We start from the raw sequence: 19780 nt of genomic DNA on the forward strand, positions 1-19780 counted from the left end.
CCTCTCCCTGCCTCTATATTATATGCTACTGGGTCATGTCATTTTCTTCTAGTTCTAGATCCCTTCCATCTCTAGTATCCTGGAAGCCTATTTTTGGGGGCACTTTAGATAAATGTTATCTTTCTTGATATATTAGTTTATTTTAATTTTATGTTGGATTATATTTTTGGTCTTGCATATTGTATATGAATAGTTTCATGTATGCTTGTTAAGGACCATGAAGAGTGCAGCTTTGTTCTTTTTTTTGTTTTGGCTTGGTTTTACCAAACCACATGATTGTCTGTAACACAGGGATTACTAAAGCAACAGTTGAATAAAATTAATTAAAAATATATATAAAAACAGGTACAATACTACGTTTAACAAAAATCTATGGGTTGCAACACATTTACTTGCTGAACAAAATCAACTTAAATGGTCAGCAAAAAAACCCAAACTGCCTAATGAATTTATACAATGATTCTACCATTTTTTTACTACTGAAGAAATAAATCAGAATTCTAATTGCTCCATAATTTTTCTAAGAATTTTGTGTCATCAATATTTACAAATGTGTTTATTAAAAATAGGTGTACAGAGGAATTTTATTGTTGCTTAGTTTTTATTTCATTAATGAGTTATAATGTGGAGCATCTTTTATTTGTTTATTTGTCATCTGTATATCTTTGTGGATAAGGCATCTGTTAATGAATTTGGCAACTTTTAAAATCAGGTTGATTTTTGGATCTAGAGATATAAAACATAAAATTACTTGCCTTGCATGTTGCAGGCCAATGGTACCTAGAGCGCCACCATATGTTTCTCTTGAGCACAGCCAGAAATAGCTCTTGAGTACAGCCTGGTGTGGCCCAGCCTCACTCACCTCTCATCCCTAAAATATAAGGTTGTTTCTTTTCTGTGGGGTGGCACAGCTGAAAGTGTTCAGAGCTAATACCTCCTATGTGCTCAGGGATCAATTCTTGGTAGTGCTTGGGAACCATATATAGTTGCTGAAGTTGAAACAGGGTCACTGCATACAAAACCAGTACCTCACCCCATACCATCTCTCCAGTCTCAACTTTTATTTTCATTTTAAAATTATTTGCATATTTTTGAAAATATTTTCTCTTGGTCTGTGGTTTGTCATCTCATTCATTCTTGGCTTTTGGAAAAAAAAAATTTTCCTGAAACTTTTTTTGGGTGTTTTGGGGCCACACCCAGCAGCGCTCAGGGGTTACTCCTGGCTCTCCACCCAGAAATCGTTCCTGGCAGGCTGCTCGGGGACCATATGGGATGCTGGGATTCGAACCACTGTCCTTCAGCATGCAAGGCAAATGCCCTACCTCCATGCTATCTCTCCTTCCCCTCTCCCTGAAAATATTTGGAAAGCAAGTACAAATTATTATTGATTCAAATGCTAGAAAGTCAATTGATACCTGTGTTTCAAGAACTTGTCAGGGTAATAAATAACATTAGATATATTAAAAAGTTAGATACTGGAGCCTGAGCAATGGCGCAGTGGCAGGGCATTTGCCTTGCATGTGGTTGATCCAGGACGGACTTCAGTTTGATTCCAGGCATCCTATATGGTCCTCCAAACCAGGAGCGATTTCTGAATGCATAGCCAGGAGTAATGCTTGAGTTACTGTGTGTGGCTCAAAAACCAAAAACTAAAAACAAGGTTAGATACTTTCTGATTATAAATATCTTTATGATGTCCCATTTAACTTTGTCATTTTTGGGGGGTCAGTTTTATTGCGACCAATGTAAATTACAAGTCTTTCACATTATATTTAAGGTACATAGTAACAGTGAATCAGGGCCATTCCCTCCTCCAGTGTTGTTCTTCCCCCACCTCTATTCCCATCATGCATCTGATACCTCCCCCTTATGCCCCCTGGACTGCTAGTGTAACAGGTCCCTTTTGTTTATAGCTTGTTGTAGACTGAGGGTCTTGATTCTGTTGTCATTGACTTTGGGTTTGGTGTTTAGGTCTAATCATTTTTTGTTTCCACTCAAATTTCAAGCGACTATTTGCTCCTGGAATCATCCACTCCCTTCCCCCCTTCAATTTATAAGACAGACCAAGAAGATTCAGGTTCCGTGATTCTGTTGGAAAAAAAAAGCCAAAACAAAACAAACAAAAAAACAAAAAAGCAACCAGCAATGGTAAAAACCACAACAGCAACAAGAATAAAACAACAGAACAAAAATAATAAGAAAGAAAAAAGAAAAAGAAAGGGAAAAAAGAAAAAACCGAGGAAGACTTTGACTTTGTCGTTTTAAATTATAGTTTTCTTGCATAATTCACTTGTTAAGAGTCTGTTTTCTGATTGTAATTTACCTCACACATATTTCCTATTATTTATACATTATTGTTTTTTCTTTTATGTTTTGACAAGAGAAACACTATCCTTTCCTTGAAGATTAAATTGATGACAGATAGCTTAAAATATGTTAAAAGCAGAAATAGATAACACAGATGTTTCTACTTGTAAATAACAGGTGTGCCAGTTTGTCTGAGATTACAATTCTACATATTTTCTGTCCATCATAAATAAAAAGTTACTAGTTTCTTTATAACATTTCAAAATCTTTTCACCAGCTTTGTTTTGCCTTTTACTAATTCAATTCAAATGAGTACTGTTCTCAAAAGATACAAGCCTAAAGATATTTTGTAAATTGTGTCATTGTTCTATAATAATTGACTTAAAGTTTTCTTATTATAAACACAGATAGATGTTGAGATCTGGGGACTTTGCCAATAAAACAGATTTTAGAAAAAGAAGCTTTAATACTTTCCTGACAGCTTCCCAAGAGCTATATGGTTCCATCTTGGTCAAGAGATCAAATAAGAATGCTCTGATCTTATTTATTTGTAGATTTGATTATTTTCCCCCATGTGGTACATTGCTTGTTCTGTTTCTATCTTAATATGGTATTTTACTGTTTTGCCACAAAAGGCTTACTTCTGACTCTGCACTCATAAATAAGTCCTGGTATGGTCAGAGAACTAAATATTGTACAGGGGATCAAATCTACATAGGCCCCATGAAGTGCAAGTCATGAAATTTTCCTATACATGGATGTACACGGAATCTATTATGCTGAGTGAAATAAGTCAGAGAGAGAGAGGAAAACGCAGAATGGTCTCACTCATCTATGGGTTTTAAGAAAAATGAAAGACACCCTTGTAATAATAATTTTCAGACACAAAAGAGAAAAGAGCTGGAAGTTCCAGCTCACCTCAGGAAGCTCACCGCAAAGAGTGATGAGTTTAGTTAGGGAAATAACTACATTTTGAACTGTCCTAATAACGAGAATGTATGAGGAAAATGGAGAGCCTGTCTAGAGTACAGGCGGGAGTCGGGTGGGGAGAAGGGAGACTTGGGACATTGGTGATGGGAATGTTGCACTGGTGATGGGTGGTGTTCTTTACATGACTGAAACCCAAACACAATCATGTATGTAATTAAGGTGTTTAAATAAATTAAAAAAAAGAAAAAAGAAAAAAAAAGAAACCCAATAAAACAGAAGACAAGAAATAATAAAACCAGAGCAGAAATAAAATACAGGAAAAAGGGTTGCTACTGACAGATCTTTTATCCTTAACTCTACACAAAATTATTTAAATCTTCTTCAAGGAGAGTCTTATATAGCTGCCGAGAGACACTTCAAAGAGGATGCTCAGGTGCAAAAAACAATTGATTCACCTATTTTGGTAAAATTGATAATAAATTGATTGCTGGTAAATTTCTCATTAGAAAAAGAGGATATGTTTATGCTTCCACAATGACAACCCTTCCAAGAAATTATAGGTTCCACTATGCCTTGTCAAAAACTGGATTCTCACAAATAAAAAAAACCTCAGACACCTGTAATTGGCAAGATTGGAAATTCTTTCTCAGATCTAATACAGACCATACAGGAGAATAAGAGCAAATAAAAAATTGTCGAGACTTCCTCAACAAGTAACTGAGACAATCAATGAACTCATGCCTTACAACCAGGCTGAGACTATTAGACAATCCCTCTCTGGAGATTGTGAAATGCACAATCTACCATTCTTTATATAATAGGTTCTTTATACAAAATTCTGTATGAGAGTCCATTTCTGCAAATTTATGTTTCCAAACATAAAAAACAATAAAATTTTGTGCACGTGCAAAATCTTAGAAAAATTATTTTACTGTTGTACATTTCTGAAGGTAACATTCATTATAAAAATATATTGATACAGGGCTGGAGAGATAGCACAGCAGTAGTGCATTTGCCTTGCATGTGGCTGACCTGGAGGAACCTGGTTTGATTTTTGGAAACCTATATGGTCCCCAGCCTCCCAGGAGCAATTTCTGAGTGCAGACTCAGAGGTAATATCCTGAGCACCTCTGGGTGTGGCCCAAAAACAAATCAATCAATAAATCAATAAACTTTTAGAAAAAGAATATATTGAGAATTATACAAAGTATACTTTGAATAAAACAATAATAAAAAATAGTAGTGGAAGAAATTGCATTGACTACTGTGAGTCACTATTTATGATGTATAAGATAAATAAAAAGTGATATAGCAAGATATGCCAGATTTAACAAAATAAATATAGAATCAACTAAACTTGAATGCTTATGCTATTGTGTTTATTCTGCATTGTGTTGCTGCTGAGTCTGTTCAGGACAAAATTGCACAGTCCTCTATACTCAAAATTTCAAGGAACTCATCTGGCTTTATTGCTTCATATCTTGGGCTTAAAAAATTTGACTCAACTTGCTTTTAATTAGCTAGAAGTCTGTCCCAAGATGGGACTTTTGGGGACTTTACAGCCTTTTATCATTGTCTCGCATTGTCTGAGGGAAGAAGTTTCTGAAGTGCCTCGATTAGGATCTGTGCCTTTTGTTGTTTGTTTTTGGGCCAACCCCGCTGGTGCTCAGGAGTTACTCTTGGCTTTGCACTCAGAAATCGCTCCTTGCTTGGGGACCACATGGGATGCTGGGGATCAAACCCATATCCATCCTAGGTCAGCGGCATACAAGGCAAATGCCATTGCTCTGGTCCTGGGATCTGTGCCTCTTACCACAGAACCATGTTCTAACTGCTTTTGTCTGCTGAGTTTTGAGCTAGCTTTTTTCCTTGTACAGATATGTAGATCCAAAAAATTGCACTTGAATTTGCAGCTCACAGATTTTTCTATGTTCTGTGACACTGCAGTCAACCACAGCTGCTGTTTTCACCCATTCTGTAGCACCTCTGACTTTTTCATTCTGTCCTCACACTTGTAACAACACTTTAAATTAGTTAGTGTCATGAGCTCTTTATGTACATAATCTGTTTCAAGCCCTTTGTAATTATTGCTTTGCTCTTCTGCTGCAGGATAAGTAGGGAATACTTTATTGTTGTATTTAAAAATTTGGGGGGGGGGGATTTTGGGACACACCCGGTGACACTCAAGGGTTACTCCTGTTTATGCTCTTAGAAATTGTTCCTGGCTTGGGGGGCCATATGGGATGCTTGAGAATTGAACCATGGTCCTTCCTAGGTCAGCCTCATTCAAGGCAAAAACCTTACCACTGCATCATTGCTCCAGTATTATTTTTTCAATTCTTTAAATTGAGACCGTTATGAACTACAAATCTATTATAGTTGGATTTCAGGCATAGAGTGACAGTGAATTAAGGCTATTCCCACCACCAGTGTTGGCCTTCCTCTACCAAATTTTCAGCATGTGTCCCATAGCTCTGCCTGACAGTGTAAAAAGTTCACTTAAGGTTTAAATTGTTATAGTTTGGGTCTTTTGGTTCTATTGTTGTTAACTTTTTCTTGGGTATTTGGTTCTGACCTTTTCTTTATCCACCAGTGTACCTAAGACCACTTGGAATTCTGGCTCTTAAATGCATTATGAACCTGTTTCTTGGAATAAAGCATTAGAAAATTATTATAGACCTCTATGAAAAGCAGTTGATTGAAAACTCATTCAATCTTAACAGCTGTATTCATTGCTGCAGTTTTCTTTGAAGTATAAAAGAGAATATACACATTTGTGTTTCTCTTTTTCCACTCAAATTTTTTTCTTTCTCCTTGCTATACTTTGGCATCTACAGTATTCAAAATATTTACCATTTTGACAACTGTGTTTCTTGTACAGCTATTTTAAATACCACATATGTGATATCATTCTGTAATTATCCTTCTTCTGGATTTCTTCATTTAACATAACATTCCAGTTTCATCCATGTTGCTCAATATGATTGTATCATTCCTTACCACTATGTAGTATTCCCTTGTATATCGGTATCACATATTTATGATCCATTTGTTTGTTGTTGGATATCTAGGTTGATTCCAACTCTTAGTACTGAGTGTTGAAATGAGTGGCAGTGTTCATACATTCTTTTGGATTAATGTTTTCCTGTGCTTGGGATATATATTCAAGAGAGGGATTACTGGGTCAAAAGGCAGCTGAATTTGGATTTACTGAGAACCCTTTATAATATTTTCCATAGCAGTTGGACCAGTCAGCATTCTCACCTGCAGTGAATGAGAGTTTCTTTCTCACCACATACCTGCCAATAGAGATTGTTCTTATTATTTTTGATATGTGCCATCCTCAGTGGTATAAGATGATATCTCATTGTTGTCTTAATTTGATTTTCCCTAGTGATAAGTGATAAAGAACATTTTTTTATCTAATGTTTTTTTTCATCACTTTTTTTGTAACTTTTCTTGTTGGAAATATGTTGTTTCCTCAGAGATGTGTCTGTTCATTTCCTCTATTCATTTATTTGTGTTTATACATTTTCTGGAGCTAACCTTTGTGATATACAAAATTGTATATCCTAGATATAAAACCTTTGTCTGATGTGTTAAGTGAAAAAATTATCTCCCAGTCTAGCTGTATTCTAGTTTTAGCCTGTTTCTTATGTCATACAGAAAATTCTATTTGTTATATTGCTTTAATATTTTTTGTAGTTCCTTTCACATTTAGACCCTTTAAATTTAATCATAAGAACATTCAGTTCATTGAGTATAGAAGAAAATGATCATAAAATAATAGATTTTATACATGACAAGTCTATAGATAACATAATATGCAATGATCAAAACTTAAAATCTTATCCGTATTACCTAGAATAAAAAACGGTCACTCTTGCCACTACTTTTTAAACTAACCATAATTGTAGAAATATACATAAGCATAATCAAAAAAATTAGCCGAGACAAATAAAAGAATCTAGCTATCAAAACAAGTAAAATTTCCATTAGTCCAAGTTCACATATAGGATACATACAGAATTCTAGAGACTCCAAAACTTACTATAAATGATTTCCAGTAAAGTGACAGGATACAGAATCAATATCTATGAGTCCAATATATCTGACAATAAATTAAGAAAAAATTAATATCCCATTCATCAAAAATATCTTGCCTTATGACTAGCAAAGTGGTAAAGGCCTACATAATAAAAATTCACAGATATACTAAAAGAAACGGAAGAAAACACAAGGAAATGGAATAGAAGTCCTATTTATGAACTAGAAGAATAAACCTGATTAAAATGGCCATCGTACTTAGAATGATGAACAGATTGAACTTAATTCCTATGAAAACACTATGTTATTCTAGTAAATAGAAGAAATGATAATAAAATTTGCTTGGAACAAGAAACACCAAGGAACCAAAGCATTTTTAAGATAAAAGAATAATGAAGGCACCAAGTTCTCTAATTCTCAACTATATTACACAGCCATGTTAGTTAAAACATTGTTATAGGAACCAAATAGACACAAAGGCAGATGGAATAAAATGTAGATTCCCCAAAATAGATCCGCAAATTTAAAGCCATTTAATCTATAACAAAAGAGTTGCTTTCATACAATAATTTTTTTTTTCACATGGTGCTGGGAAAACTGTGTAGCTACATGCAAAAATAAATAAATGAATAAAATAAGACACTGGAACATAGTTTAATATTGTACATAAAAAGAAAACAAAAATGAATTTAGGACTTGGATATATACCTAATGTCCTAAAATAAATAGAACAAAACTTAAATGATATACTCCAGTACTTTAAAAATTAGCTCAAGGACACTACCTGATCCCTTAATGCTGCAAATCTATTCTAAAACTCAACAAGACCATGGTGCGTGTGATGAAAAAGTGCCCTGTTCTCGTTTACTATAATAGTTGAAGGCTAATTAGCAGTATGACTCCATAGTGATACTGCAGTCTCCTTCAGACAGTTCTGTCAGATTGCCTCGGCAAATTACAATTTAGAATGATACCAGCACCTGGTTGGTCATTTAGTGTTTCTTGTTAAAGAGTCTAGGATTTAAAAGATTGTGTATTTGAGGAACATAGGTAATGCTCTGTTACTAGTTGAAACCATAGGATTGGGGTTGGTAGCTTTGGATTGGACTTCCAGCTTCATATTGTACATGTTCTGAACCATCTCTCTTCGCTCCCCATGAAAAATGCTTGTTCGTGCATGTGTGTGATCCTCTGTCCCCAAATGGGCCTATTTTTTTCTCATGGTTGACATTATACTATTATCTCATCAGAAGTACCAAATAAATACCATAATAAATAAAAAAAGAAAAAAAAAGAAAAAGTGCCCTGGATTTTATCCCCCACATAAATATCTCAAAAGATTTACTGGGGATACCTATATTTTCTTTGTATGTTTAATCTCTATAATAATGCCTCTTAGGGTGTTTATTTCTAAACATAAAGGTAGCCTCCTCCATCACTTTTTTATTTAATTACTTTTTTAAAATTTATTTCTGTTTATTTTTTATTTTATATAGATATGTATTTTCTTTAACTTCACCTGTTTGGGTTATGCTTGGGACAAAAACCTACAAGAAAAAGTCTTGCCTAGGATAAAAGCTCAAGTCAAAACAAGGGCACAGAGATTGTGTAGCCTGTCATTCTTACTCCCAAATGCACTAACAATATAATATGATACCATTTTCTTCTTTATAGGCCCATTAAAAAAGAGGAAACCTTATGCACAGAAACAAGATCTTATCTTCTAGGAATAAAAATCCATACTATTTATAATACAGGGGCGCTTCCCATCCTGAACATATGTTATGTGGACCCAACTTAGACTCTGAGGTTGGACAATGTTCAACTGTGAACCCCAGATCCCAAATGTAGAATCTATATAGTTCTCTACAACAACACCTGGAACCAAACTCCCCCTGGGAAATTCCTAATACCACTCTGGCACCAACTTGCGACAGTTTTGATATGCCAGCCTGACAACGAGGAAACAGATCAAGTTGTCCTATCTCATCAAACGGTAAGATGAAATCAGAAGCCATGTCATCCTGTGATCTGTGCAAAAACCAAGAGTGCTAACTACAGAAGACTCTCTTTGACAACCATGACTGGGCAGAACTTACTCTGGGACCAATAAGAAAGAACATAGTCTAGGCTTCAGCCTAGGACTTGTACAAAAATCAAGGCCTCTAATTCCAGAGGTCTGACTGACAACTGTGACTGAGCAGAACTTTTGGAACCACAATGAAAGACTACGTATGGCTTCAGCCTAGGATCTGAGCAAAAACCAAGACCACTTATTACAGAAAACTGATTATAACAACAATGATGGAACAGAGTTTCTAGAATCATAAAGAAAGACTCTGTCCTAGACTTTGTCCTATGACCTGTGCAAATATCAAGATCTCTAGCTATGGAGACCTGATTTTATCATCCACAGCTGAATGGAAAGTTTCCTGAAACCATAACAAAACCTTGGGGTGTGAAAAAGAGCATGTATGGAGTTGTTCCCTTTGCAGTATGTTTCAAGGGTAGAGAAAAACCCTGAATCTCTTAGAACAAGGGAATTCCCTTCCTTATTTCTCCTACTTACTTTATCTATGCAAAAGCACAAAACCTTGCCACACTAGCACTCCTTTGTTTGGCTATTTTTCTTTTTATTTAATTATTTTTTTATTTCTCTTTCATTTTTTACTTTTCACTCATGTTATTATTTTGTGATGTTTTTTGTTACTGAGTGCCTTTTTGGTAGTTACTGTCTTTAAAAACATTTTTTTTTAATGTTTGTTGATTTTTGTCACTTTTTTTTCGTTTTTTTTTTTTTTCTGTCTTCTTCCAACAGAACCACACAACTTGAATCATCTTGTTCTGCCTTATGAATTGAGAGGGAAAATAAAAATGAATGGTACCAGGACCAAACAGCCATATGAACATTGAGCAGAAATAAAAAAATGATCAGATGCCAAACCCAAAGACAACAACAACAGAATTGATACCCTATCTACAACAAGCTATACACTCCAGGGGCAAAGGAGGGAGATATGGGACACATGCTGGGAAAAGGGATGGAGGGAGAAGAACCCTGGTGGTGGGAATGGCCCTGATTCATTGTCACTGTGTACCTTAAATATTACTGTGAAAGATTTGTTATTCACTTTGATCACAATAAAGATTATTAAAAAAAGAAAATCTCACTGCTGAGAGACAGAAAAAGAGAATAAAGTAAAATACCTACCCTAATACAAGTGGGGGAGTATAGGTAAGAGGGAAAAAAAAACTAAATTCCATTGCTAGTAAAATAAATGAATTAACATAATGTACTACATGTATTTCCACAGAAGTTTATGATTTGAGTATATATACTACTAGTATACAGAAATTTTATAGTACATATAGCCTGCATATATATTTTCTTATTAGACTAGAAACCTAGAATTTATATGATATTCATTTATTATAAATAAATTGATAACATTGATAAATATGTATAAAATCAACTAAAATCAATAAATAAATGTATATTTATTAATTAATATAAAATTATATATAAATATAATTAGATTTAAATATATTTACTAGTATGTGTATAAATATAAATGTATGAATAATATGCATATATTTATATATCTATGATTATAAATATAAATACAGACTTTATAAAAGTATGAATAATAAATGCATATTTATTAATTATATTTATCTATATTTTATCAAAGACCATAATTTTACATGAATTTTTGCACCAGCATAAAAATACATTCTATTCTCTAAATATACTTGTTTAAAGAATAATGTACTAAATGCATAGCATGTGCATCTTATATTTTACAGTGATTTAAAACAAATGAAGTGGAGGAAATTTCTAACTCCATTTTTTGTCACCTAGTTCTTCAATTGAGAGCTAATAAAAATATTTTCCCTCACAATCTAACAAATTGTCCACAAAAATTTCTGAGAACACACACAGATCCGTGAATTACTTTTCCTAGGTCAAAATTATTCTTTGTCTCCTTCCCTTGTTTCCCTTGCTGTCAGGAATGATTCATGATTCTGTGAAAATAATATTTAATCTTACTTTCTAGTTCCATTATTTGTTTCTATTTTTTTAAACTTAGAATCTTTGTAAATACAGGTGTATGAATAGAATTGTTTTTATTGAAAGAGAATCTTGTCCTCAGTGAGTCTTTGGACAGTTGTGTTCTGCACCTGCAGTAATAAAGTTTGAGAAAGATAATGTGCAGAATTTAAACACTTGTTGCTTTGTTATATATTCAATGTTTAATAACATTTTTTATTGTGGAGTATTTAGTAAAAGGGTGATGTGCAATAAAATCACTGAATGGCCTGGGGAATAAATTTTTTTTTTGGATTTTGGGTCACACTTGGCGGCTCTCAGGGATTACTCCCGACTCTAAGCTCAGAAATTGCTCCTGGCAGGCTCGGGAGACCATATGGGATGCCGGGATTCGAACCACCGTCCTTCTGTATGCAAGGCAAATGCCTTACCTCCATGCTATCTCTCTGGCCTCAGGGAATTATTTTTTTACACTGGGAAATGATTATAATCTTTTGTAAAAATAGCAGACTAAGAATAAAATTAAAAAGTCTTGTAAACAAGCTTGATAAAATTAGTCTCACTAGAAATGCTTCATGTGATGTGTGTGCATATGAGCATATATATATATACTTAAATTGTTATATCAAACTCCAGAAAAGTATGATTTAGTCAAAACGATCTTATCTTTGATATCTGTGCTTAAAATAAAATAGACTGCCAAGATAGTTTAACCAAATTTCTAGAGCTTTTAATATAAGTTGCTTTTTAAAGAAATTAGTCTGAAATTTAAGATGTTGCCTATTGCTGTATATTTTTCCTAGTGGCTGTGATCAAACCCAGGCTTTACTCAATCTGCTGAACCTAATCCCTAGCTCACTTGCTGCTGTATTTTTTTTATCAACATATTTGGTTTCTATTCAGTAGAGGTTACTTAATTTTCATAGATCTGTGAAAGAAACATTATACTTATTAACTAGATACATTATACTTATTAGTTACATTATATTACAAAATACTTTGATACGATTTTAGGAGGTTTTGGATTTCTTTTTAGATTTGTATATGAAATTATCTAATGTTTTTCTAAAATATGCAGAATATAAAAAGGTAAATAGGCACCTACTCTTCTTTTTTCTATAGAAAAATGTCAATCTTAAAGTTAGAGTGTGATTTCTTTTTACTTTGGAGAAGCTTGTGTTCTCTTTTGAACACAAATTTCTCTCTTTGTCTCTACTCACACTTTTCTGAGTAAATTTCTTTAAATAAAAACTATTTTCTTCACAAGAATAAAAATAATAATTAAAAAGATTAACTGTAAGGATTTATTAATTTGATATTTAGATTAAATTTATATTAGAATTTTCAGAGATTCAGAATTTTTATGTAGAAGTCCACAAACTTCTTGCCTCTAGAAATCTTCTGAGAGTATTTCTTGGTTCTTTAATCTCTAGTGACTCAGCAGTCCATGAAGTTGAGGGGTGTGGGAGTAACTGGTTTTCATTCTATTCAGAATTCTTTTTTTAAATATAAAATCTTTATTTAAGCACCATAATTACAAGCATGATTGTGGTTGGGTTTTAGTCATTAACAGAACATCCCCTTTGTCAGTGCAACATTCGCATCACCAGTGCCCTCTCCCTCCTACCTAATCCCTGCCTGTATTAGAGACAGGCATTCTATTTCTCTCACTCATTAAGATTGTCATGATAGTTTTTAGTGTAGTTATTTACTGGTGCTTGTCTCTCATGGACTTGTCACTTATGTATCTCTGGATTGGTCCTTTACTCTACCCATTTTCCACCCTAGGGGGTGGTCTTTTTTTTTTTTTTACCAATAAAGACCTTGGGTAGGAGGAACTCAGTTTCTGTTTCCACAGCTAGTCTCTTTGTTTGCTGTTATCTCTTGCTAGTAAATAGAAGGCTTGTGGTGTAATTCTCCTGAACCTGTTTTATTTCTTTTAATCTGTGTGAATTATTTTCTGTGTCAGGCTTTGCTTCCAGATCTGTGTTCCCCAATACTGAATGATTGGGGCATAAAGCTTCTTCTTTAGAAGGAAGATGATTGGGACAAGAATATTTGAATAAGACTTTTGATTTTCCTTCTTTGCAGGATATATGTGAGGAAAAATATTAATAGCTCTATGTTTTAGTTTTATCATGTGTAAAAATCCTTCAAAGAGGTAATCTTATGGGTTAAATGACAGTAAACAATGATATGTTTAGTACATTGCCTGATTTAAGATGAGCAATAAATATTATTATTGGATTTAATAAATATTAAATACATTTTTCAAAGTAATTATAAAATTCCAAATTAGTTTAAAATAGTACTAGATTTGGTACTAATTAATTTATGACTAAGTATAGTTTTTTCCTTTTAGTAGTTTGTTATTTTGACCAAAGTGGATTACAAATATTTCACAGTAGTATTTTAGGTACATAGTGACATTAAATCAGGGGTATTTCCACCAACAATGTTGTCCTCCCTCCACCCCTGTTCCTAGCATGCATCCCATATCCCCTTTATTCCAACCCCCCTCCCAATCTAGTATGAGTGCTCCCCTCTGTATCTAGCTTGTTGTAGATTGGATATTGATTCTGTTGTCGTTGGCTTTGGCTTTGGTACCTAAGTCTGATCATTTTTATTTCTACTCAGTGTTCATATGACTGTTTGATCTTGGTACCCTCCATTATTTCCTCCTCAGTGTGTGAGGCAGAACAAGATGGTTTAAGTCATGTGGTTCTGTTTGAAGAAAAGAAAGAAAAAAAGGGGGGGGTGACAAAAATCAAACAAACACAAATAATAAAATAAAATGGGGCAAAAATCAAACAAGCAAATAATGGGAGGAGTCCTTCTAGAGGCTATAAATATTGATTTAAGAGAGAAAGGGAAAAAGGAAGAAAAACATAACAATACAAAACAAAAAATCAAACAAATAACCCGAAAAGCATCACAGCAAAAAGACAACAACTAAACAATAACCATGGTCCCCAAATAAAAAAGCACAAAAAAATACTAAAACCAAAAAAAATAACAACTAAAAAATTAATTTATGCTTTTTTTGTATAGGCACAGTAAATATTGGGGAGATTAGAAAGGGAATTCCCTTGGCCTAAGAGATACAGGTTTTTATGCCCTTGAAGTATACTGTCATGGGAATAACTCCAGGCTACATAGATGCTCTTTGACTCTCCCCTGGGTCGTTTTGTGATGTCTGGAAACTTTATGTTCAGTCCTGGATTATAAACTCAGGCCTCTGTAACTAGAGATCTTGGTATTTGCAAAGGCCATAGGATGAACCTAGGATGGAGTCTTTCTTTATGGTTCTAAAAGTTCTGTTTTATCGCTGTTGTTTTAATCAGACTTCTGTAGTTGGTGGTCTTGGTTTTTGTCCCAATCCTAGGATAAAGCCTAGGATAGAGTCTTTCATATGTTTCAAGAAGTTCTGCTCAGTTGCAGTAGTCTCAGTCAGAACTCTGGAATTAGAAATCTTGGTTGTTGTTCATATTTTAAGCCAAAGATTAGATTAGGAACTTTTTTATTGGTCCCATGACAAGTTGTTACCAATTATGGTTCTCACAGTCAGTCTTCTGTAGTTAGTGATCTTGGCTTTTGCACAGGTCAAAGGATGATATGTCTTCTGATTTTATCTTATCATTAGGTGATAAGGTATGATAATCCACTCTTAGATCAAGTTGGTGCCATTTTCTCATTGTCAGGATATCATATCAAAGCTGGCACCTGTTGGTGTCAGAGCAGTATAAAAAAATGTCCCAGTGGGAGTTTGGTTCCTGGAGCTGTTGTGGAGAACTGTGTTCGTTCTATGTCTGGGATCTAAGGTTCAGGGTTGGAAGGAGTTCAATATGGGACCACATGACTATGTTCAAGGTGGGAGGTGACCTGTATTGTAAAATGTATGGGTGCTTATCCCTAGTAGATAAAAGCTTGTTTCTATATGTAAAATTTCTTCTTTTTAGTGTGTCTTTGCAAAAAAGTTCGTTCTATATTATATTGCTGGTGCACTTGGAGGGTGTCAGCCTTCATCATCTCTGTGCCTGGTTTTGACCTGAACTTTTATACCAGGCAAGACCTTTTCTTAAAGGTTTTTGTGCCAAGCAGAACCAAAACAGGTGAAGTTAAGGGAGAGAAAAAAACAACAACAAGAATATATATATATATATATATATATATATATATATATATATATATATATATATACTCACATATATATAAAGAAAATATAAGTAAAATGAGTTTTAAAAAAAGGCAATTAAGGCAGTTGCCATTGAGGGGTATAGGCGCACCCATCTAAAGAGTTCCCTCTGTGAGAAGCTCAGACACTGAGGGGTCTTGGATCCTCCTGACCTGTGCAGGCCCCCACCTCTTCATCATTGAGGGGTACCTAGGCATGCCCGCCTGGAGAGTGCCCTCCGTGAGAAGTTCAGAGAAGTGTCTTGGACCTGCTCAATCAGTGTGAGTGCAGGCCTCCACTGTGGTTACCATTGAGGGGTATAGGCATGCCCACCTGAAGAGTGTGCCCTCTGTGAGAAGCTCAGAGACTGAATGGTCTTGAACCCATCCAGCCAGGGCAAGTGCAGGCCTCAATTGCGGTTACCATTGAGGCTTATAGGCCTGCCTGCCTGGAGAGTGCCCTCCGTGAGAAGCTCAGAGATTGAGGTGTCTTGGACCCCCGGACCAGGTCAAGTGCAGACCTCCACTGTGGTCACCAGTGTAGCTTTTTGGAGAGTGCCCCCCTGTGGGAATCTCAGAGACTGAGGTTTCTTGAACCCACCTGAAAAGGGTGGGGCCAGATGTGTGCAGCTGCTCCACTTCACTTCGCTGCTGCATGCACTTTCTAACTAATGAACACCCCCCATAACACATAGAAAAAAATCAAACTGAAAGCGTGACAATGGGGAAACCATGTAAGCAAACACCACGCACAGCGAATGAAGATGATAGATCTGATAACCTAAAAAATACCAACCATAGGAATTTAGAATAAAAATATGGAGGATACTCATGGAAATCAAAGAAAACATAGCTCTAGCTGAACAAAAAGACAAAGATAGAAATCAGAAAACTCCAAACTGAAATAACAGATCTGAAATACATGGTAACTGAACCAAAAACCTCAATAGAAAGCCTTTGCAACAGGGTAACAGCGGCCGAGGACACAATTAGTGAAGTGGAAGATGAAATGCAGAACTACTCGATACAGTAGAAGAGATTGGAAAAGAATCTAAGGCAAACAATCAAACAATGAAAAAGTACTCAAGGTATGTGAACAGATAAAAAGAGAAATCTTTGATAAACTCAACAGAAACAACAGAAGAATCATTGGAGTACCAGAAGTCCAGGAAGGAGCTCTCCAGGAAGAATCATCAAAGACATCATCACAGAGAAACTCCCAGCGCTAACGACTGTATGAAATCAGATCCTGCATGTCCAAAGAATACCAGCTAAAAGAGACCCAAAGAAAAACACCCCAAGACACATCTTAGTCATAATGATGAATCTCACAGATAGAGATAGAATACTGAAAGCAGAAAGATCAAAAAGGGAAATTACATTCAAAGGAGCATCCTTAAGACTTAAAGCAGACATGTCACAAGAAACTCTAAAAGCAAGAAAATAGTGGTAGGATATTGTGAAAAAAAAAAAAAACTGAATGAAATGGATGCTTCTTCTAGAATACTGCAAATAGCCTGACTCACATTCAGGTTTGAAGGATGGATACATAGCTTCATGGATAAGCAACAGCTCAGAAACTTTACAGATGCAAAACCAGACTTAAAAGATAAACTATAAGATCTACTTTAAGACAAGAATGACCAATAGACACACCAAACTTATACACAAAGATGGCATTAAATTTTATGACAATCATCTCCCTCAATGTCAATGGAATAAATGCACCAATTAAGAGACACAGAGTGGCGAAATGGATCAAAGAGCTAAATCCAACCTTCTGCTGCCTACAAGAAACACACTTGAGTAATCAGAACCAACATAAACTCAAAATCAAAGGCTGGAGGAAAATTAGCCAAGCAAACAACACCCTTAAAAAGCTGGAGTGGCCAAGTTAATATCAGATGACACAAACTTTAGACTCAGAATAGTTGTAATGGACAAAGATGGACACTTCATACTAATCAAGGGATATGTGCAAAGGAAGAAATCACACAACTAAACATATACGTACCCAATGAAAGACCAGCAAGTTATCTAATAAAATTATTGACAAATTTGAAAGAGAACATCAAGAATAACACAATAGGTGCTGTAGGGGTGCCTCCAGTCCCAGATGGAGAGAGCTGCAGGTGCAAAGATCTGCAGTGTTTCTGACTAACTTGACCCACAAAAACCTGTGAGGTAATAGGGGCTCTTTATGGCAATGATGCTCAGCTTCCCATGTAAGAAAAAAATAAAATAAAATGAGAATTCAGTGCCATTTTCCAACTTACCAATTTGTAAAGAAAAAAGTTTGAAAACACTATGGAATGGGAGTCAATGGCAGTCCCATAAAATCTGGTGCCATCCTGGGGACATTCACCATGACAAAAAAAATTGGGAGGTATTAAGGAAAGGAAAAAAAAAACAAACAGCACCTATGAACACTTACTGAAATAGAGTCTTTCCTGCCCCAAAACTGTGAAATCAGCTGACTCTGCTGGACCTCTGAAGCACAGCAGACTTTTTGGGTCTTTACTCTGCTTACTTCAGCCTGGGAAATTTGATCCCCTCTGGGATCCTTCCCTGAGAGCTTGCGTTCTCCTGAGGTGAGTCGTCCTGTCCATAAGGGGTAGAACCAGCAGAGTGTGGCTACTCCAATTAGTTTTGCAGCTGAGCACTTCATCTAGCTGATAAATACCACCACAATACTAGAACAATATACAATGCTAGCATGACAATGGGGGAAACAATGCAAGCTAATATCAGGTATAGAGAATAAAAATGACAAACTACCTAGTTAGTCTCTCAAATATGGAGTTTAGAGAAGAAATATGGAGGATGTTCACAGAACTCTAAGAAAGAACAGATCAAGTTTAATAGAACACTAATAAGAACCAAGAGGATATGAAGACAAAAATAAGAAAACTCCAAAAAGTTTGGAGAAATATTTGACCTAAAATAACAGGTCAAAAACAGGACTGAAAAACACTGTAGATGAATTGAAAAACTCAATGAAAATCCGCTCCAACCGGGTAATAGCAGTTGAGGATAGATTTAGTAAACTGGAAGATGAGATGCATAACAACTCCATACAGCAGAAGAGATTGCCTTAAAGCAAATGATCAAACAATGGAAAAAATACTGAAAGAACGTGAACAGATGAAAATGGAAGTCTTTGATAAGCTCAACAGAAACAACTTAAGAATCATTGGAGTCCCAGAGATGTAGGAAGAAAATCTCCAGGAAAAATCAACAGTCAAGAACTTCATTATAGAGAAACTACCAGAACTAAAGAATACATGCAACCAAATCCTGCATGTCTAAAGAGTACTAGCTAAAAAAGACCCCAGGAAAAAGACCCCAAGACACATCCTAGTCACAATGACAAATCGCACAAATAGAGATAGAATACTGAAAGCAGCAAAATCAAAAAGGGAAATTACATTCAAAGAAGCATCCTTGAGATTTACAGAAGACCTGTCACAAGAAACTCTCAAGACCAGAGGCAGTGCTGGGACGTAGTAACAAAACTCAATGAAATGAATGCTTCACCTAAAATATTGCACCCAGCAAAACCCATTTTCAGGTTTGAAGGAAGTATACATAGCTTCACAGATAAACAGCAGCTTAGAAACTTTACAGACTCAAAACCAGACTTAAAAGAAAAACTGAAATGTCTACTTTAAGACATGACTGAACTGAGGGAAATAGAAATCCTGTGTAGATTACAGGTGGCGGTGGGGAGGAGGAAGATTTGGGACATTGGTATGGGAATGTTGCACTGGTAATGGGGGATGTTCTTTACATGACAGAACCCCAACCACAATTATGTTTGTAATCAAAGTGTTGAAATATAATATTCTTTAAAAAAAGACATGGCTGACGGATAGATACATGAAACTTTTTTTATCTTTATTTAAACACCATGATTACAATCATAATTATAGTTGTATGATTACATTCATGTAAAGAACACCCCCCTTCACTGCTGCAACAATCCCACCACCAATTTCCCAGATCCCCCTCCTCCCCACCCCCCTACACCTGTACTGGAGACAGGTTTTCTACTTCCCTCATTCATTCACATTGTTATGATAGTTTTCAGTGTAGTCATCTCTGCAACTGCACTCATCACTCTATGTGATGAGCTGCATGTCCTGAGCTGCACATACCAGCCCTCATCTCTCTTGTCTCTGAGATACTGTTAAAAATGTCCTTCATTTTTCTTAAAGCCCATAGATGAGGGAAACCATTCTGCGTCTTTCTCTCTCCCTCTGATTTACTTCA

General features: G+C 35.3%; 2 protein-coding genes across 3 annotated transcripts in view; one reads left to right on the top strand and one right to left on the bottom strand.

Moving 5' to 3' along the window:
• The window catches only part of LOC126032542 (signal recognition particle subunit SRP72-like), a 35825-nt gene extending 17649 nt beyond the window's left edge, over positions 1 to 18176 (bottom strand). Inside the window, 1 exon segment of the mRNA XM_049790218.1 lies at positions 18039 to 18176. Within this exon segment, the coding sequence (XP_049646175.1) occupies positions 18039 to 18176 (138 nt within the window).
• CFAP299 (cilia and flagella associated protein 299) overlaps positions 1 to 19780 on the top strand; it is a 569122-nt gene that overhangs the window by 41161 nt on the left and 508181 nt on the right. The gene's annotated exons all lie outside the window — the stretch shown is intronic.

The sequence above is a fragment of the Suncus etruscus genome, chromosome 16, assembly GCF_024139225.1.
Source record: "Suncus etruscus isolate mSunEtr1 chromosome 16, mSunEtr1.pri.cur, whole genome shotgun sequence".
NCBI classification, from domain to species: Eukaryota; Metazoa; Chordata; class Mammalia; order Eulipotyphla; family Soricidae; genus Suncus; species Suncus etruscus.